Source organism: Microchirus variegatus (genome assembly GCF_963457635.1).
Source record: "Microchirus variegatus genome assembly, chromosome: 9".
NCBI lineage: Eukaryota > Metazoa > Chordata > Actinopteri > Pleuronectiformes > Soleidae > Microchirus > Microchirus variegatus.
The window spans coordinates 1211329-1232500 of record NC_139810.1 but is presented as its reverse complement, the minus strand read 5'-3'; the positions used below and the strand labels follow the sequence as shown (position 1 = coordinate 1232500).

At 43.1% G+C, this 21172-nt stretch overlaps 1 protein-coding gene across 1 annotated transcript; it reads right to left on the bottom strand.

Annotated features, from left to right (window-relative positions):
• Nucleotides 1–7544: 7544 nt before the first annotated feature.
• LOC310931337 (phosphatidylinositol 4,5-bisphosphate 3-kinase catalytic subunit gamma isoform) lies at nt 7545–20130 on the bottom strand (the record flags this gene model as incomplete). Its single annotated transcript, XM_083894469.1, has 12 exons — nt 7545–7802; nt 8405–8577; nt 8703–8814; nt 9694–9824; nt 10537–10627; nt 10707–10850; nt 12023–12117; nt 13326–13551; nt 13739–13804; nt 14944–15601; nt 16718–17865; nt 19882–20130. The coding sequence occupies 12 exons, from the start codon at nt 20128–20130 to the stop codon at nt 7545–7547; spliced, it is 3351 nt and encodes a 1116-aa protein (XP_083750595.1).
• Nucleotides 20131–21172: the final 1042 nt, after the last annotated feature.

The following is a 21172-nucleotide window of genomic DNA, read 5'->3' as shown; positions in this document are numbered from 1 at the left end:
ATTAGTCAGAAATTCAGAATTCTGAGATTAAAGTAAGCAAGTCAGAATTCTGAAATTGCCCCGTCACCCTGTAATGTGTCGCCCAGTTACCCTGTCATGTGACGACCTGTCACAATGCGCTTAATTCCTGGAATTGTTGTCCGACTGAGCTCTGATTAGTCCCTAAAACAACTGCTGTTAGCTCCCAGCAGCCTCTGTGGCTGATGTCATTTCCTGTCCCGTACGTTTCATTTTACTTATTTTTTTAAGGTGGACCTTTAAGGTGGAACCTAAAGAGATGCTACTAAAGCGAGCGTTGTGAACAGGGCTCGTTCATTAGGAAACCAGGAAACGAGGTTCACTTGGACAAATTTGTCCCCTTTAAATGTTAAGGTACAATTATGTGAAATAAAATGTTGTGTTTTTCTTGATTTTAAATGGTTAATAACAGTAAATAACTGCCACATATTGAGTTATTCTGACAAATACATGTTCTGGTTAAACTCGGCAGAATGTTGACGCTCAGGAGTTAAAAGTGTTAAATTACAATAAATAATCACCTCCTTTTCTCACTGATTTATGAGTTTAATGAGTGGTTTTCCTGGCGTTTCCTCAGGCTGTTTTCACGTCTCTCATCTTTTCATTTCGTTCCAAATCCAAGATTTATACGATAACATAAAACATACGACTACAGAACTTGAGCGATGAACAGTTTGACAGCAGGTGATCCTGATACGACACGATCGACGCATAAATCAGGTCTTTGTGTCTGCTGACGCCGAGCAGAGTCAAAGAGACATGAAACAGAAGCCGGTGATCGTCAGTGAGTCCTGTCAGTGCTGCAGGACAGACCATGATTTACATCAGTCGCTATGAGACGTAGATGTCAGGGGGCGGGGCTTATGGTTGGTCTGATCATTCACAAATTCATCAATTTGTTTCACTCACTAATAACGATGATGATCGATTACAGCGATGACAGAGAAAGAATCAGGTCAAAGGTCTGATTGGATAATGTGATTCATAGTCTGATTACGTAACACCTGCATGTATAAGCTTAGTCAGACTGGAGTATAACGCTCACTACCATTGAAAAGTCTGGGCTCACTTAGAAATGTCCTTGTTGTTGAAGGAAAAGCACTTTTTTTCCCAATGAATCTAACATTAAATGAATCATAAATACACTCTATACATTGTTAATGTGGTAAAAACGTCTGGTTTTTAATGGAATATGTACATATAGGTGTAAAGAGGCTCATTAACAGTGTTTGCTAATGGCGTTAGAAGCTATTGGATGATGAGAAAACCCTTGAAAACCCTTGTGCGATGATGTTAGCACAGCTGAAAACAGTTTTATTTGGAATAAAAATCACTATTTCTAATCTTGACTATATTTTCTATTCTATTTTTTAATGGAAAAACGCCGCAAAAATTGTACAGGTGAGGCCAAACTTTTGAACGGTGGTGTATAACGACGTAAAAAAACAACGATGACGGAGTCAGCGAGAACGAAAGGCAACGGAGAAGAAGAAGAAGACGGAAGATACAGAACCACGGCATCGTCCATTTCCGTTTGTAAAACGGATTCGGACACTAGCTTAAAGTGTGAGCGCTGCAGCGCCACCTACAGAGGCGGAGTCAGACACGCACTGCCTTTTTTTCTCCTACGCTTTTACGCTCATGCACGGCACACTGTCCGATCGCCCGTCTTAGTCAGACTAAGGCCTTAGCACTACTAAACTGTGCATACATAAACCAGAGTTAGCCACGTTTGATCGCAGCGATTCACCTCCACCGTCTCTCTGGATCTGTGGGGATCCGGTAAAACATGCTCTCGCGTTAGCCTGCTAGCCTGTGTGCGATTGTTTTGGCATCGTGAGGCTACTTAGGGACTACTTCCCTAAACTAAACTTTTACAATGAAGACGAGTTGTGCAAAGTTACACCTGTTTCTTGGGTTGTCCAGCATATACTGAACTTCTGCCAGGACTCAAGTGAACACCAGGGGGCGGTACATCGGTTCCACTGGGGATTGAACCCAGGATCCTCTGCGTGTAAAGCAGATGTGCTAACCACTACACCATGGAACCTATCATATCTGAGCAAAGAACCTCACATTACTGATCTGCAGTTCATTTGAGTGTACTGAATCACTAGAATTGTTCATTAAAAACGATTCGTTCAAAAGATTCGTTCACCGAAGCACCATTCAGTGCTTGCGAGTGAGTGACGGCGTCGCGGAGAAAGACTTCACGAGCGATTCACAGAACGCTGCAGTTCCACTCCCGGCCTCCACGATCACTGCTGAGCTCAACTGAACTGAAAGAAAGGAACGAATCATCAGTTCGTGAAGCGATCCCAGTCAGTTCGTTCGTTCGCTCAAATGATTCGTACTTTCGAAACGAATCCCTCCCGACCGACACAACACTACCTCACATACGTCGACCACAAAAGGCAAAACTGGTTCTGAAAATTGGTTCCTGGAGAACTTGGCACCATCTTCAGCCAATATATGTGGATCTGAACAGAGTGGATTCCCGCCAAAATGGCCGTGTTAAAATACAACGTTACGTACTAAAACGTTAAGACTGACGCGTTTAGCGAAAGCTCAGCGTTACGACGATCGACGACCAATGAACAGAGAGACACGGACCATGTGACCAGTCGTCTTCGTCCTCCTCCTCCTCCTCCTCGGCCACTTAACTTCCCGCTACTCGTGGATCCTCTTAACCCTTTAGGATCCATTTGATCTCAGCAGGAGGGCGAGAGGCCTGGTCCTTGAGCTGATTAAAGCTGGACTAAGCCCACACACACACACACACACACACACACATTCTTGTACTTGCTGCATACTGAGGACCAGCATTTCCACTTTATAAATCAACACAATTACAAATATCTACTTCATGAATGACATCTACAAAGAACTACGGGTTGCAGTACCATAACATGTCTGCAGGTGGAGCCCCAGAGCAAAAAGGGCTGGAAAACGTTTTTTATTTTTTTTTATTTTTTGGTTTAACATTTGACATCAAAGTCATACTATACTATGTCGACCAAAATTAAATTAAAAAAAAAATTGACCAAAAATGTTTGGTCCAAAATTTTACAAAAACGTCATACTACACTGTCGTCCAAAATTTGAAAAATAAAATTACCCAAAATTTGACATCAACGTCATACTATGCTATGTCGACCAAAATAATAAAATAAAAATTTGACCAAAAATGTTTGGTCCAAAATTTGACAAAAACGTCATACTACACTGTCGTCCAAAATTTGAAAAATTAAAATTACCCAAAATTTCACAAAAACGTCATACTATATTTTGTTGTCCAAATTTAAAAACATTTTTTTACAAATTGAGTATAGCATGTTATAGCAACCAAAGGAAGTGATTTCAATGAAAACAAAGTGAGGACCGGCCAAAATGTCCCCACTCCTTAAAAATGACCTCACTCTGTTGGTTAAAAACACCTCACTGGTCCTCAGTATGGCCCAAGTACAAGAACACACACACACACACACTAAATACCCTGACAAGCTGCTGAAAAGTAATGAATGGTGATACAGAATTCCTGAATTCCATTGAGAAGTTCAAACTTTTTTTTCTTCTTCCAGGAACGCCCTTGAACCTGGAGAGCACACGTGTTGTTTAAGGATCCACTGACTCGTTACCTTGTTACCTTGTTCCCTTGTTACCTTGTCACCTTGATACCTTGTTACCTTGTTACCTCTGAGGTGTGTCAGTGTGTCAGTGAATGTCACACACACCACTGTAGACGGTGAATCTGAGCTCTGCTCTCATTAATCTGTGCTACTGCTTAATCTGCTAGGAATGTGTGCAACAGTGTCACCAATCTGCCTCCCAGTCATCGCACACACACACACACACACACACACACACACACACACACACACACACACACACACACACACACACACACACACACACCACACACACACATTCTTGTACTTGCTGCATACTGAGGACCAGCATTTCCACTTTATAAATCAACACAATTACAAATATCTACTTCATGAATGACATCTACAAAGAACTACTGGTTGCAGTACCATAACATGTCTGCAGGTGGAGCCCCAGAGCAAAAAGGGCTGGAATTTTTTAAAAAAAATTTTTTTTTTGGTCCAAAATTTGACAAAAATGTCATACTATACTATGTCGTCCAAATTTTTTTTTTTTTTTTACAAATTGAGTATAGCATGTTATAGCAACCTAAGGAAGGGCAAAAATGTCCTCACTCCGTAAAAATTACCTCACTTTGTTGGTTAAAAACCCCTCACTGGTCCTCAGTATGCCGCAAGTACAAGAACACACACACACATACACAGGTTTCTAGTTTCTTCAGTATTAGTCCGACACAACGCTTTGTTAGCTCACTCACTCACTCACTTTTGCACTGATTTGAATCTGAAAAATCTCATTTGTGATTCCAGATTTATTCACATTATCTTCTGCAAAATGTGTCTGATAAAGTTTTCCAACGAGTTCAACCTCACACTGCACAAAACAAACACTTCTAGTACTTTAGAGGTCAATAAACAACAGCTATCGTCCCAGAATACGAAGTATTCATGTTGTCATACTGAGTCATGTGTGTACTGTAACTGTATATAGTTGTTGTATTAGTATATGAGTGTATTTGTCTCAAGTGTTGGTTCACTCTGATTTTGTTTGATACGTTTTGTTCAATAAAGTTTTCAACATAAAAACCTGCTTTAAACTCATTCATTCAGCGAAGTTATCGCGTATCGCCATGTTTCCCTCACACCGCGCTGCACAGGTGTCGATATGTCCGTGATTAAACCGCGATGTGACGTCAGCAGAGACATTAAACTGTACTGTGTGCGTGCGTGTGCGCGTGTGCGTGCGCGCGTGCAGAGAAATGAAGGGAAAAGCACAGAGAGAAGATGTCTCGCGCTCACCTGTTTAGTCGTTTTTCACTCTTTTTCTCTGAGTTCATGAAACTTTCACACACACTTTCACACACACACACACACTCTCTCTCTCTCGCGCGCTCTTCCGTTCGGCAGCACCGCCGCCTGTGTGTGTGTGTGTGTGTGTGTGTGTCAGTCAAGCGGCTCGGTAGGAGGAGGAGGGGGCGGGGCCAGTGTCACCGTAGTCGTTTCCGCTCAGGTGAGGAGACCCCGCCCACTCACTCACTCACGCGCTCACTCAGTCAGAGTGTGCAGTAAACCTGGTTAAATATTAAAATGTTACAGACGTTAAACTCCTGAACTTTAGCTTCACTGTTGTGGGCGGGACCATTGTTGACCACGCCCCCATTTGTTTGTTTGTTTATTTTATTAGAGCCACATGGAAAGAAAGTAAAAACTAAAACAGAATCAATTCTGAGAAAAGTCAGAATTCTGAGATTAAAGTTTGAATTCTTATATTAAAGTTGGAATTCTGAGATTAAATTCAGAAATTCAGAATTCTGAAATTGCCCTGTTGTGATGTGTCGCCCAGTTACCCTGTCATGTGACTTCCTGTCGCGTGTCGCCCTGTCGCGTGTTGCCCTGTTGTGTGTCGCCCTGTCGTGTGTCGCCCTGTCGTGTCGCCCTGTCGTGTGATTACCTGTCATGTGACTTCCTGTCGCGCGTCGATTTGTCGCGTGTCGCCCTGTTGTGTGTCGCCCTGTCATGTGACTTCCTGTCGCGCGTCGCCCTGTCGTGTGTCGCCCTTTGTGTGTCGCGCGTCGCCCTGTCGCGTGTCGCCCTGTCATGTGTCTCCCTTTCATGTGACTTCCTGTCGCATGTCGCCCTGTCGTGTGTCGCCCTGTCGTGTGTCGCCCTGTCATGTAACTTCCTGTCGCGCGTCGCCCTGTCGCGTGTCGCCCTGTTGTGTGTCGCCCTGTTGTGTGTCGCGCGTCGCCCTGTCGCGTGTCGCCCTGTCGTGTGATTACCTGTCATGTGACTTCCTGTCGCGCGTCGCGTGTCGCCCTGTTGTGTGTCACCCTGTCGTGTGACTTCTTGTCGCGCGTCGCCCTGTCGTGTGTCGCCCTGTTGTGTGTCGCGCGTCGCCCTGTCGCGTGTCGCCCTGTCATGTGTCTCCCTTTCATGTGACTTCCTGTCGCATGTCGCCCTGTCGTGTGTCGCCCTGTCGTGTGTCGCCCTGTCATGTAACTTCCTGTCGTGCGTCGCCCTGTCGCGTGTCGCCCTGTTGTGTGTCGCCCTGTTGTGTGTCGCGCGTCGCCCTGTCGCGTGTCGCCCTGTCGTGTGATTACCTGTCATGTGACTTCCTGTCGCGCGTCACCCTGTCGTGTGACTTCCTGTCGCGCGTCGCCCTGTCGCGTGTAGCCCTGTTGTGTGTCGCGCGTCGCCCTGTCGCGTGTCGCCCTGTTGTGTGTCGCCCTGTTGTGTGACTTCCTGTCGTGTGTCGCCCTGTCATGTGTCTCCCTTTCATGTGACTTCCTGTCGCATGTCACCCTGTCGTGTGTCGCCCTGTCGTGTGTCGCCCTGTCATGTAACTTCCTGTCGCGTGCCCTGTCGTGTGTCGCCCTGTTGTGTGACTTCCTGTCGCGTGTCGTGGGCGAGCTCATCACTGACTGAGGATTTGAACCATGAGAATTATCAGGAGATGACAGCGTCCATCAGAGAGATCATTATGTGGAGCCAGACAGGTAAACTGTGTGTGTGTGTGTGTGTGTGTGTGTGTGTGTGTGTGTGTGTGTGTGTGTGTGTGTGTGTGTGTGTGTGTGTGTGTGTGTGTGTGCGCGTTCCCATTTGTGTTGGTGATGTGCACTTAAAAATGTAAAATGAACCCTTCACAAATCCTTGTCCTTTAAAGAAGGAACGACACTGAATACAAGACTTAAAAGTGTGAATTATAAATGAAACATTTATTAATTTACTTTAATTAAAGTCAAAGTGTCAGAAAGAATGAGCCACTTTTCAAAGATATGGAAAAACAAATCAAGTTTTCTGTTTATTTAAGGGGGAAAAACAATCTTCAAACTTCGTCATTGACAAACAAACAGAGTGCAGAAGCAGAACACACTGTGGTGGAGTGGCTGTGGCGCCCCCTGCTGGTTACACTCAAACACTACATTGTGAGGGAAAAAACCTTCAAAGTGACGAGAGGAAAAGATTCACGAGAAAGCAAATGAAAACACAGACGTGCTGAAAAAACGTCTGTGTGTTTGTTTGTTTGTTTGTTTTGTTCTGAAAGGCAAAAATAGTTTTAGTGGAATTTATCATTTATTATCTTCAAACCCTTTAAATACAGCAACATGGTCACAGAAACAGAAACATCAGCCAATACATGGTACATATATATACATATACGTGTATATATATATATGTATTTATATACGTATATTATATATATGTATATAATTTCACAGGGAAACTAAAGTGTTTGTCATTAAAACGTAAACAAATGTCCTTCATTGTCAAATGACTTCACTGTTTCTCAGTGTTTGGATCTCGTGGAGGAAGTGATTTGTCTTATGTCGAGAGACACACGTCAACAAAACACAACAACAACAACAACAACAACAACAACAACAACAAACAACTGCACCTTTAAATGTCCCCACAGTCTTATTTCATGTTGGCCATCAGGTGGATCCACCAGTTCGCCTGCACGGTCCAGCCCTTCTGCTCGCACACCAGGATCTGCTGCAGGAAATGCTCCTTGGCCTGGGCCTCGTTGGGCTCCACCTGCAGCGCCTCCTGCAGGTAGTGTATGTCCTCTGCGGCGCTCAGCTCGGGGATGCCGGTCAGCAGCATGAGCGAGAACAGGGTGATCAGCAGGCGAGAGTGGGCGCGCAGCGACAGGTAGGCCTGCAGACAGGTGTCCTGTGGGAGGACAACAGGACAGAAAAATAAATAAAGCCTGGTTCTTCTTCCTCGTGGAATCGTGACATCGTCAGTGGGCGTGAACATCGGGAGGAGGAAATATGTCGTATCTCGGAATGACTTGAAATTTACCATCATAATAGTCGGCATCGCCCTGAACAAGGATCTGTTGAAAATATTTGCAAACCTCTTAAGGAATAATTGTAATGAATTTTTCAAATCAGGAAATTATCTGTTTGCCCTGATGCACTTTGACAGTGAGCTGACTTTCTTCTCAAAAACAAAAAGTATCTCGGAATGACTTGAAATTTACCATCATAATAGTCGGCATCGCCCTGAACAAGGATCTGTTGAAAATATTTGCAAATCTCTTAAGGAATAATTTTAATGAATTTTTAAAATCAGCAAATTATCCATTTGCCCTGATGCACTTTGACAGTGAGCTGACTTTCTTCTCAAAAGCAAAAAGTATCTCGGAATGACTCCAAACCATCATAATAGTCGGCATCGCTCTGAACAAGGATCTGTTGAAAATATTTGCAAACCTCCATGTTTGGAATATTTTAAAATCATCATCATCATCATCATCACCGTTGTCTTACCCTGAAAAGTCCAAAGCAGAGGCTGTTGACCCTTCTGTTGTTGAGACCTTTGACCCTGCCCATGACGTACAGGAAGTCAGGTGTGAGGACGAAGGGCACGCGCTCCCTGTTCACGCCCAGGAAGTGTTTCCTGTTTCCCAGGATGTGACCAAAGTCGATGTGAAACAAGTTACCTGAATTTTTTTTTTTTTTGTTAGTAGCAAAGTAACAAAGAGTGTTAGAATAAATATAAATAACAAAGATAAGTGAATTGTGTCACTAAGTATTTGTGCTTAGTTACATCAGAACACTGCTTTACCTTGGTCTGTGATCATGATGTTGTCATTGTGTCGATCTCCGATCCCCAGAACGTACGTGGCCACACAGTAACCAGCGCACGACTTCACAAACGTCTCCACCGTCTTATAGTGCTGACGACACAGGAATAATAATCCAGATTCAACACAACCTTTGTTCTACATTCTAAATTTTGGACACAAAATTTTTTTCGAAAAAATTGTCAAATTTTGGACGACATAGTATAGTATGACGTTTTTGTAAAATTTTGGACCAAAACATTTTTTTTCAAAAAAATTGTAAAATTTGGACGACATAGTAGTATGACGTTTTTTTTAAATTTTGGACCCAACATTTTTTTCAAAAGAATTTTGAAATTTTGGACGACATAGTATGACTTTTTTTTTTTTTTGGACCCAACATTTTTTTCAAAAAAATTGTACAATTTTGGACGACATAGTAGTATGACGTTTTTTTAATTTTGGACCACATTAAAAAATTTTGGATGACATAGTATAGTATGACGTTTTTTTTCAAATTTTGGACCCAAATTTTTTTTTCAAAAAAATTGTCCAATTGTGAATGACATAGTATTGTATGACGTTTTTATCAAATTTTGGACGACATAGTATAGTATGACGTTTCTGTCAAATTTTGGAATTTGACAGAAACTTGGGGAATTTTTGTATTTGTAAACAAATACATGAGCAACATCTTTCACTTCAAAATAAAACCAAACACACGAGAGCTGTGACTTTCACAGACGAGCTGGACCTTTTGATCGGCTCTTTTAAACGAGCGATGAGAATCACGTTCGTGATGTCACTGTCTATGTGTGTGTGTGTGTGAGTAACGTCATAATTACAACCAGTAATTAAATAAAATGAGTGTTTCCCCGTGTTTGGCTTCTAAAAAAAACAATGAAATATAGGAACGAGCCGAGTCTTTTGAACGGCTCCTCCCTTCAAAGAGCCAGAAATAAAGGAACGCTCTGTAGTTTTTGGTGCACTCACTATTTCCTGCAGTGGACACTTGGACTTGAGCCAGTCGAACAGAGCGTCGTTTTTAAAAACGCCTCCTGAGCCTCCGTGACTCCTGTGCACGGCAGCGATCGTCACCGCGTTCCTCACGATCTCAATCATTCCTGTGGAGAAGAGGCTTCATTCAATCTTCATCTTCATGCTAAAAATCTTGGACAACATAGTATAGTGTGACGTTTTTTTCAAATTTGGGACCAAAACATTTTTTCAGAAAAAAATTTCAAATTTTGGACGACATAGTATGGTATGACGTTTTTGTCAAATTTTGGGCCAATTTTTTTTTTTCAAAATTTTTTGTAAAAGTTTGGACAAAATTTTTATTTCAATTTTTTTTTTTACAATTTCGGACGACATAGTAGTATGACGTTTTTTTTTAATTTTGGACCCAACATTTTTTTCAAAAAAATTGTAAAATTTTGGACGACATAGTATTGTATGACATTTTTATCAAATTTTGGACCAAATTTTTTTTTTAAAAAAAAATTGTCCCCTGGGAATTTTTGCTTAGGGGCCCTACAGACTCTAGAAAACTTATATGTGAGACTAAGGGCCCCGCCCTGAACACATCTGATGAAACATTACCTGCAAACAGCCTGGTGGTGGCGCCGGCGGCTGCGAGGTCCAGCACAACGCTGCTTAATTATTATTATTATTTTTATTATTATTTATCCATTTCTTTGGACTTTTGTAAAAGAACATTAAAGAATGACGGCACACGGCGTCTCCATGACAACAAACACTCCATTCTGTGATCGTTCATCAGTTATTTGTCTCTAAACGTTTAAACTTTGTAAAAATAAAGTAAAGTAAAAATACCGATGTTGTGTCCAGTGGAGATGCAGCCGTACGGAATGAGATTAAGGTCCAGGGATTTCTCCTGCCAGATGGAGTCCATCACCACCAGAGTCTGTACACGGATCAACAGTCGTGTAAAAAAACGCGTCACAACAACGTCAAACACGTCTTTAGAAAACCATGCGACCGACCTGAATGACCAGCATGTCCTGCCTTAGGTCGTCGCCCTCTTTAAAGATGATGCCCACAGGTGGAGTGGAGGCCGGTGACGGCATGGGAGAGAACTCCAGCCACAGAGGCTTCTTCTTAGACGCCATCACTTTGCATTTGTCCAGCTGCGTCCACAGAGGACACAAAAGAGGACACAAAAGACAGGTGACGGCCGTCAAACATGGCAGCTGATTCACTCAGAGCGTCGGTGTGTGAGCCACCAAATCTAATGTGGAGGAACTCTATCGCCTCCTGTGGTACGTCAGAGGAATTAACAAAACACTGTGGTCTCTATTTGACCTAGTTTTTCTCTCTAGTCTACGGTGGCCCTGAGGTGCAAAACACAACACAGATCAAAAAACACGAACGAAAATGATTTAAAAAAAAAAAAAGATATTATAATAATAATCAGTAATTGTTTGTTAAATCTTACTCTGTTTTTATCATAATACAGGATTTAAATGACCATTTAATAATAATGTTATAATGTTTAATTGTTTTATTGCAAAGGAGGAGTGTTTTAAGGGCTATTTTAAGAGTTTAAAGCAATTAACAATTGAACAATTATGGAAAAAATTTACTTTTTAGATTACAATAATCATTCTATGCATATTCTGGATTAACTTCTGACAATATTTTCAAAATAAAATGTAAGATAACGTGATTTTTTTTCGAGTGTTTGAGAGCCATCTTAAGAGTTTAAAAACAATGGATGTTTAATATAATGGCACAAATAATACATATTTAATGTTGTTATTATAAATGTCCTTTTTTCGATTCTGGATCAACTTCTGAAGATATTTTCAAAATAAAATGTCAGGAAACGTGATTTTAGAGTGTTTGAAAGACATTTTAAGTGTTAAAAGCAAAGGTTTTTGGAACAATTATTGGAAAAATGACTGTTTAGATTACAATAATCATTCTGTCTATTGTAATCAACTTCTGACAATATTTTCAAAATAAAATGTCAGGGAAAGTGATTTTTATAGTGTTGGAGAGCTATTTTAAGAGTTTAAATCAATGGTTATTTAACATTATGGCACAAATAATATAGTTAATGTTATTATAATTTTCCTTTGCACATTCTGGATCAACTTCTGACAAAAAAAAAATCAAAATAAAATGTGACAAAAACCAATTTCTGAGTACTTGATGGCCATTTTCATTTTCATTCTGGAATCATTTCTGAGGATATTTTCACACACACACACACACACACACACACACACACACACACACACACACACACACACGTCTTATGTCTCATTTTTGGACCTCACAAAGATAGAAATGTTACCAGGATCATCCCAACTTTGATGCGGGGGTCAAAGGGCACCAGGAACTCATTTGGCAGGTTACAGTTTCTCAGAAGCTCCTGAAGCCTGAGTTGAGCTGAAACAGCAGCAGAAAAACACAACGAAATCAATAAGTGAAATCTGTGTCATTGAATATAATCACTGAGGCGACAGTACGGACAAAAACGCTAAGAAGTCACGCTGCGAAGTCACGCTGCAAAGTCACGCTGCGAAGTCACGCTAGGAAGTCAAGCTACAACATCATGCTACGAAGTTACGCTATGAAGTCACCCTACGAAGTCACGCTGCGAAGTCACGCTGCGAAGTCACGCTGCGAAGTCACGCTGCGAAGTCACGCTGCAAAGTCACGCTGGGACATCGTGCTACGACGTCAAGCTACAAAGTCACCCTACGAAATACATGCTACGAAGTCACGCTACGAAGTCACACTACGAAGTCACGCTACGAAGTCACGCTACGAAGTCACGCTACGAAGTCACGATACGAAGTCACGCTACGAAGTCACGCTACGAAGTCACGTTACGAAGTCACGCTACAAAGTCACGCTAGGAAGTCACGCCAGGAAGTCACGCTACGAAGTCACCCTGCGAAGTCAAGCTACAATTTCACCCTACAAAATCATGTTACAAAGTCAAGCCGCGAAGTCATGCTACAAAGTCACGCTACGAAGTCACCCTACGACGTCAAGGTACGAAGTCGCACTACGAAGTCGCGCTATGAAGTCGCACTACGAAGTCGCACTACGAAGTCGCGCTACAAAGTCGCGCTACGAAGTAACCCTACGACATCACCCTACGATGTCACGCTACGACTTCACGCTACAAAGTCACGCTACGAAGTCACGCTACGAAGTCACGCTACGAAGTCACGCTACGAAGTCACGCTACGAAGTCACGCTACGAAGTCATGCTAGGAAGTCACGATACGATGTCACGCTACAAAGTCATGCTAGGAAGTCACGATACGATGTCACGCTACAAAGTCGCGCTACAAAGTCACGCTGCAAAGTCACGCTCCGTACCTGGCTGACACGGCTTTTGGGCTAGAGCCCACACCCGCCTACCAAGTAAAGGTACTGTTCACTGTTCTCAGGACTTTACCATTCCAAAGCATACCGTACTGTACCAAACAGAACCGTACTGTACCAAACAGAACCGTACTGTACCAAACAGAACCGTACTGTACCATGACGGAAACACAGCATATCTGTTTGAATCTAATGGACATGAACTACAGCTTTAATGAGGACATTGTTTACGTACATAAATACAGAGACCCACGAACCTGCAGAGGAGAGGTCGTTCCTCTCGGGGAAGAGCTTCTTGATCGTGATGGCGACTTCCTGTAGAGCCGTCACAGCTTGGACCTGCTGTGTGAAGCTGTCCAGCATCGCCTGACCACAGCCCAGCAGATACGCCTCCAGAATCACAGCCATACGCTGACGGAAATACGGACATCCGGCCACTTCACTGCGTACGTACCAGAAGAAGAAGTGGCCGATTCTTTTGCTCTGTGGTGAAAGACGCGAGTCCACGTTTTTAACGACATTTGGCTACGTAACGAGACGACGCTCACCTAATACAATTTGGCTCGTAAGAACTTTCATAGATTTAAGCTCGTATTCTTATTATTATTAGAATTATCTCTCTCAACTGTCAATAATCATTCAGGAAGACGAGTTATTGTAATGGACTCACCCTCAAAGCTCTTTGAATCAGGTAGCGAGCGAGGAAACTGTCGTGGTAAGCCTCCACTTTCAGGGTCTGTATGAGTAAACAATGACACTTTTACACATTGCTAATCCAATATAGTGTAACTTCATAGTCCATTATACAAAAATATACAAACATTCTGTTTTAAAATGTAAAGACACCTCTGTAAGGTTCTGCTGAAGGAACAACACATGTATTCTAAGGCTATGAAAACCAAAAGACTTTTATGTTGAAATGATTATACTCTTATACAAGCCAATACAATGCTACGAAGTCGCTCTACGAAGTCACACTACGAAGTCACGCTGCGAAGTCACACTACGAAATCACGCTACGAAGTCACCCAACGAAACCATGCTACGAAGTCACCCTACGAAGTCACGCTAGGAAGTGAAGCTACAACATCATGCTACGAAGTCATGCTAGGAAGTCACACTAGGAAGTCAAGCTACGAAGTCAAGCTACGAAGTCAAGCTACGAAGTCACGCTGCGAAGTCATGCTACGAAGTCACGATACGAAGTCACGCTACGACGTCACGCTACGAAGTCACGCTACGAAGTCACGCTACGAAGTCACGCTACGAAGTCACGCTACGAGGTCACGCTACAACATCGTGCTACGAAGTCATGCTAGGAAGTCACTCTAGGAAGTGAAGCTACAACATCATGCTACAAAGTCAAGCTACGAAGTCACGCTGCGCAGTCATGCTACAAAGTCACGCTACAAAATCGTGCTACGACGTCAAGCTACAAAGTCACCCTACAAAGTCACGCTAGGAAGTCAAGCTACAACATCATGCTACGAAGTCAAGCTACGAAGTCACGCTATGAAGTTACGCTACGAAGTCAAGCTGCGAAGTCACACTGCGAAGTCACGCTGCGAAGTCACGCTACTACGAAGTAATTTGTAGCTTACTCGTTTCGCTGCTTTCGGCGCCATCTTTGTTATGTGAAAACACGCAATGCATTCTGGGTAGCCCTTGCTCCCAAGGGTGGTCTCGGAAAATCTCAATATTGAGGGCGATACAGTCCTTAAACTTGGCCTCAACTTAATTTTTCTGAGAATCGGGACAGCACTTGGACTAAAGGGAGAGCATTTTTGAGATTGAGGATTAAGCAAGGAATTGGAATTCACCCTTTGTTTCAGATCAACAGATTTACTACCAATCTTTTGCGACACAAACACGTACCTGCACCAGCTGCAGCAAATACCTCAGAACATCGTCATTGGACAAGCTCTCCAATCTCCTGACTGCCAGTCTCCTGACCGTCTCGTCAGCAAAGTCCATGCTCAACAGCTGCAGGGCCAACGTGACGTCCAGATCCCCGGGATCCCAGTTCCCCAGGAGCCAGTGGACGTCCTCCACCACTCCGCGATTCATCCAGTCCACGTTGCGTAGGTAGTGGGGCAGGTTGGAGGCGTAGAGGATGCTCTCCTCGCGGAACCTTCTTAGGCAAGGGTTGTTCGAGGCGGAGACTGTGGATTGGGATCTGAGAAGTTTAGATTCAGTTGAGGGATGAGTTTTCACCTGCATGGAGGGGAACTCTCTGCTGGAGAGCTTAGAACAGGGGGAGGAGGATGAGGAAGGAGGTCTACTGGAGGGGGAAGTAGATATGGTCGGGGAGAGGCCGGAGGCGGGACTGCCGGAACATTCAGAGGAACTAAAGCTGTTTGGCAGCACCACGGGGAAGCTGTAGCGGTCCAGAAAGAAGCTGATCGCCATGGAGTCCACGACATCCGTGTTGGTCGCGGAGGACAGTTTATCTGCCTGGTAGGTGATGGCTTCTTCATCCAGACCAGGGTAGGCCCACATGTAGAGGGTGTAGGGGCCCTGGCTTAGAACCGATCTGCAGGAACCGATCAAGTGCAGAGTAAAGTCACATTGACAAAAATACACAATTTAGGAATATTTGTAGTAGATCATAGCAACAACTAAACACAGAATCACTTCTTCCCTGACCCTCTTTTTGGAGTCCCTGCTCTAAAATGACATGCACAAACTAAATAGAGTAAATCTCTGCAGTTACAAGCTCTATGTGAATTATCTTGGTATCAAACTACAGGTAACACTTGTGAGATTCCACCAGAGGTGTAAGTTTCACTGTAGATGCCACTGTGTCAGAGTAAATGTACATGGAACACAGCATAACTGAAGGATTGGTTTCTCTCGCCTAAAAAAATATTGCATTTTAAAGCAAATATCACCTTTAAAATATGCAGTAGGAGCTTAAAAACACATGGAGGTCATGTAACAACATGTGGAAATGAGCTGTGCAAAGTCTGATGCTGCTGAAGTGAAGCAGAGTGAAATTACAGAGGTTTTAGTAAAGAGATGTCTGGGCGTTTTCACTTTTGGCACAGTTTGGCACTATCTGTCTGTCAGTTGTTGTTTTGCTCTTATTTTGGGGCTGGATCCGTGAATCTTGGTCATAGAGTGATAAAAATGTTACCGCTGGAATCTGTAGATTCTCCGATGTCCAGCCGACACATGTTTTTTTTGTTTACATAATCACGCTGACGCTCCGGTGCCGCTTTTCAATGTGTGCGCTGTAACGTTTTTTTCCGCTCCTGCTGTTTGATCAATCGTTGTTTTAACTGTGTTTGGTGAACATAAGAAAAGTTTATATGATCTTTTAGCTGAGTTTCTGACCTTTCTGTGGGTATGCAGCATGTCTGTGTTTGTTAAAGTTAGACATGGTTTTATCACTGCCCTTCGTAGCGTCTGTTTATATTCGGAAGTCACGTTACATCGCGCAAGTTTCTATGAGATCCCAAATCCCTGGAGTCTCCTCCCTGAAGTTGTTTGACGACTGATCTAGTATGAGCTTCCTCAGGATTAAAGCATTGAAAAGTTCATTGTGTCTTTCTTTCAGTGGCCAAATACCTCTTGGATTGAAGGTGAAACATTTTCAAACTTAACTCAAGAAAATCGAGTTGCCTCCTGCTGAAGTACTGAAACTCACCTGTGGTCGATGAGAAGAAGGTTAACAAAGTAGAGCTCCTTCCCGTCCCCTGAGTCCTTGGTCATCGGCGAGACGTCGGCGCCACTCGCTATGATGGTGAAGCCCAGTTTGGCTCCACGTGGCAGATCTCGGAGCAGAACGTCAAACTCCAGCCATTCGTTCCACAGCACTTCGTCGGCGAAGGCCTTGGGCTTGGAGGAAACTGAGGAGAGAACTTTGCTGCCATAGAGTATGGAGGCCTCCACGTAAACCGCCTGAGGGCATTTGCCGGGAAGGTTCGGAACGTCGAAGCCGAGCAACTTGACCCTGAGTTTCCTGTCACAGTCCCACAGAGATATCATGAAGATGTCGTCCAAGTCCTTGCCTTCGAGGCACAGATCGTCGTGGGAGCTGAACTTGCCGCTGAAACCGTCCACGAGCGGCCAGTCCACGAACTTGACGGTCTCCTCGGCGAGCTGAGACGCGGGAATCACAGAGACGTTGACGTCCTCGTTGGTTTTCAAGCAACGTCGAACCCAGAGGAAATCCCTGAGGGCGTTCTCGCCGGACAGAAACTCCTCCCTCCCCGTGACCTTTAACGCCAGACTTTCAGACGAGTCGATGTCGATCCCTTGGTCCGCCGCCACGCTTCTGAAGAGGTTGAGGAGAACGTCTGGCGTTGCGCTAAAATCAACGTCGATGCTGAAGCTGATTTGGTTCATGTAATGGAGCGTGACGGAGAGCTTCCTCTTGAGCCGGTCCTTCAGCTCAGACGGGACCGGCACGCCCGTGACCCACGGCTCCGTGGCGTACGACTTGTCGTCGCGAACCTTCAGCTCCTGTCTTCTCGGCGACGCCAGTTTCCTGCGCGTGAACGTGAGCTCGCCGAGTCTGTCGGACGCTTCCTTCTCCAGGTTGTGTCCGATCAGGTACGCCAGACACTGCTGCTGCTGCTTCTGCTCGTCCGAATCCACCGCCACCAGGGGTTTCACCACGACACGTGCGGTCAGGCGCCCGGTGTCGTCGCGCGACCACGGAACGTCCAGCGTCCTGACCACCTGACAGTCATCGTAGGCCTCGTACCAGTCGTCCCCCCGGGCGTAGAGCAGAGTGTACCTCTCTGGGTCAAGGATCGCAAGTGGGTCTGGGTGGCAGTTATTTTCCTGGGCCTAAAGGAGTTCAGATGTATGTGTTAAAGGGATAGTTCGGAATTTTGGACATAAGACCCTATTTTCCAACTCAGCCGGTGTGATGGAGACGTCTGGAGACATTTTCAAGAAATTTCATTCAGTTCTTCTAGTTGCAGAGTTCGCTGGTGCTATGGCTAGCGCAAATCAATGGTACCTGCTAGCATGGCATTAGAAACACTCATACCGAATCCACAGTGCACCCGAGGCAAATTGATTGTAACGGCAGACTATCGATGTATATATCTGTGTTGATAGAATAATATTTGAAACAAAACGAACCCCGCATCGCATGAATTTTTGAGGGACTACTTTCTCAGCTGCCATAGCCTAACAGGAAGTATGACGTGCTGCTGCTGCTGAGACATAAATCCTTCAAATTGCAAGGTTGGTTTTATTTCAAACATTCTATCAACACAGATATGTACATCGATATTCTGCCGTTACAATCGATTTGCCTCAAGTGCACTGTGGAGTCTGTATGAGTGTTTCTAATGCCATGCTTGCAGGTACCATTGACTTGCGCTAGCCATAGCATCAGCGAACTCGGCAACTAAATGACATTTCTTGAAAACGTCTCCAGACGTCTCCATCACACCGGCTGAGTTGGAAAATAGGTCTTATGTCCAAAATTCAGAACTATCCCTTTAAGACGTATAGAGAGACTGGATCTTAAGAGTATTTAGTTTGATACTTTTCCACTTTTTGTCACCACTTAATGACAACTTTTTTTGCCTGGAAAATGAAGTTTGTAAATCGTCCACTCTCCCGCACCAAAGTCCATACAAAAAATTGGCGTTTTTAACTTGAAACTATTTCTGTGGAGTTTGGTGTAGTTTGTTTCCTCACCACCAAACTCCTGTGGTTTCTCATCGATTAAACAGTGTTGTTTTCGTCAACGAAGACGAAAACTTTTCATTGACGCCATTTTTTTTCATGACGATAACGAGACGGTGACGAGATAAACGTGGCTCTTTGATGACTAAAACATGACGAGACTTGTGTGAGTTTTCGTTGACGAGACGAGAATGGACGAAAATGTGGTCTGTCAGACGTTTAAAACATGACTGAAATTGAATGAAGATGGACAAGGAAACCCACTAAACTGTGGCTGTACTTCTTAACAAAGACGGAGACAGACACAGATCTCACTTCTGCTATGTGAGTGGACTCGTTAGCATTTTAAGCTAGCGATCTTTATGCTAACGTGCTAGCAAACAACAAACGGATGGATTATTTAGCGGCAGAAAGAAAGCGGGACACGACAAAAACTGGACACAGTAGTTAGTAGTAGTGGCTAAAGTTAGCTTTTTTTGTTACGCTAACGTCAATTCATTATGTGTGTGTTTCTTTAGCAGCGTGTTTAGCCATGTTTACATTCAGTGACGGTGTGGTCATGTCTTTGTGTGTAATAATAGCCAATCTGCAAGCTCACAGTGTGTTGCAGTGTGTTGCACTTATATTTTCACAACTTATGTGCGACACTGCACAACAACAATCTCCAATACTTATTGACCTAAATACATTTACGTCAACTAAAACTGGACTAAAACTATCACATATAGAAGTGACTAAAATGTGACTAAAACTAATAAGCATTTTAGTCCGTAAGACTAAGACTAAATCTAAGATGGTTGTCAAAAACAACACTGACTTTATCTGACTCCTACTTTAAGTTTGGCCTAAAATGGTGGACTTACTTATTAAAGTGCTTATTAGAGTGCTTCTAGTTTATGTTTTCTTCATTCATTTTTTCTCATCTATTCATTTATACATACAACTAAGTTACTATTATATATATTTTGCTATTGTTCTAATCTATTTCAATAACAATACAACTCTATCCTGATAAATCTGAGCACAATCCCATCACTTTCACTCCGAAATTATAGTTTTCCAAAATCTCAAAATACAAAACACTGGCATATTTCTTTTTGAATATATACATATATACATGTATAATAAACTCATCAGATAATAAAACTTGAGTACTCCTACCTGCATACAGATGCGGATCCTCAGCTGGTAAATGCTGCACTGTGCCGGTAAAACCACCGACACCGACTCACACTCCGTATTCTGAGCGTCGAGTTCCTCGTCACCGGCCGGTGGTGATTGAGCAAACGCGGTTTTAAACTCGCAGATGAACTTCAGGATGTTCTCGGAGCGGCTTTTCGTCGCCATCTCTGACGGAGAATCCACAGCGCGTGGACGTTCAGGCTGATTCAGGAACAAATTCGAGTCCATTGATGTTGAAATAGAGCAAAGAGCTCAGGTTAAAAATGCATTTTCAAAGCGTCCGTCGACACACATGCAGGTGAGGTGTGTGTGTCTGTGTGTGTGTGTGATTCTGCGTGTGTGTGTGTGGCTGTTTTGTTGTCATCCCTCCAGACTTCCTCATTCTTTTATACCTGTTTTCAAACGACAGCTCAGAAATAAACCTAAAGTATTCTCTGACTTCCTTGTTCCCTTTTCTGTTACTGTAAATGACATAAAAGGTTTAGACTTCTCCTTTAAAGAGAAAACTACACACATGTACATTTGTTGGTGTATTTCTTTGTGTGTGTGTGTGTGGGGGGGGGGGTTAAATTTTTTGGTGTAATTTTGACGTATTAAACTTTGACAAACGGACTTTGGTGAAAAGGGGAATATGTCAAATTCCAAATTCCACAAAACTTGGTGAAAACACAGCCCAAGACGAACAAAAAAGTCTATTAGGACCAGGGCCTCAACTCAACAGGAAGTTGGCCATTTTGAGTTTGTCGTTCGTGACAACGAACAAACTCGTATGAGCATAAGAAATGTGTCGATCTGTACGAGACACATCAAATATGAAAAGTTATCAGATTCAAAAAATTCTTGCAGTCGAAAAGTAGCGTGGCCATAGCAGCCATTGGATTTACACATTCCAAAATGTTCAAAATTCAAAATTTCCAAAATTCAAAATTTCCAAAATTCAAAATTCAAAATTTTCAAAATTCAAAATTCAAAATTTTCACAATTCAAAATTTTCACAATTCTAAATTTTCAAAATTCTAGTTTCAAAATTCTAAATTTTCAAAATTCTAAATTTTCAAAATTCCAATTCTTCAAATTTAAATGTTTTCAAATGTCTAATCCAATTCTAATCCATAAGACTGTAAAATGAAGAAAGATTATAGAGAAGAACCTAGTGGTGGTGGGGGGGGGCTGTTTTAGCAACATGTCCGACGTATTTATTTGAGTGACTCAGACGTTCCTTGCATTTACAGATCATATAATAATGAATTGAACGCCTCACACGGTGGAG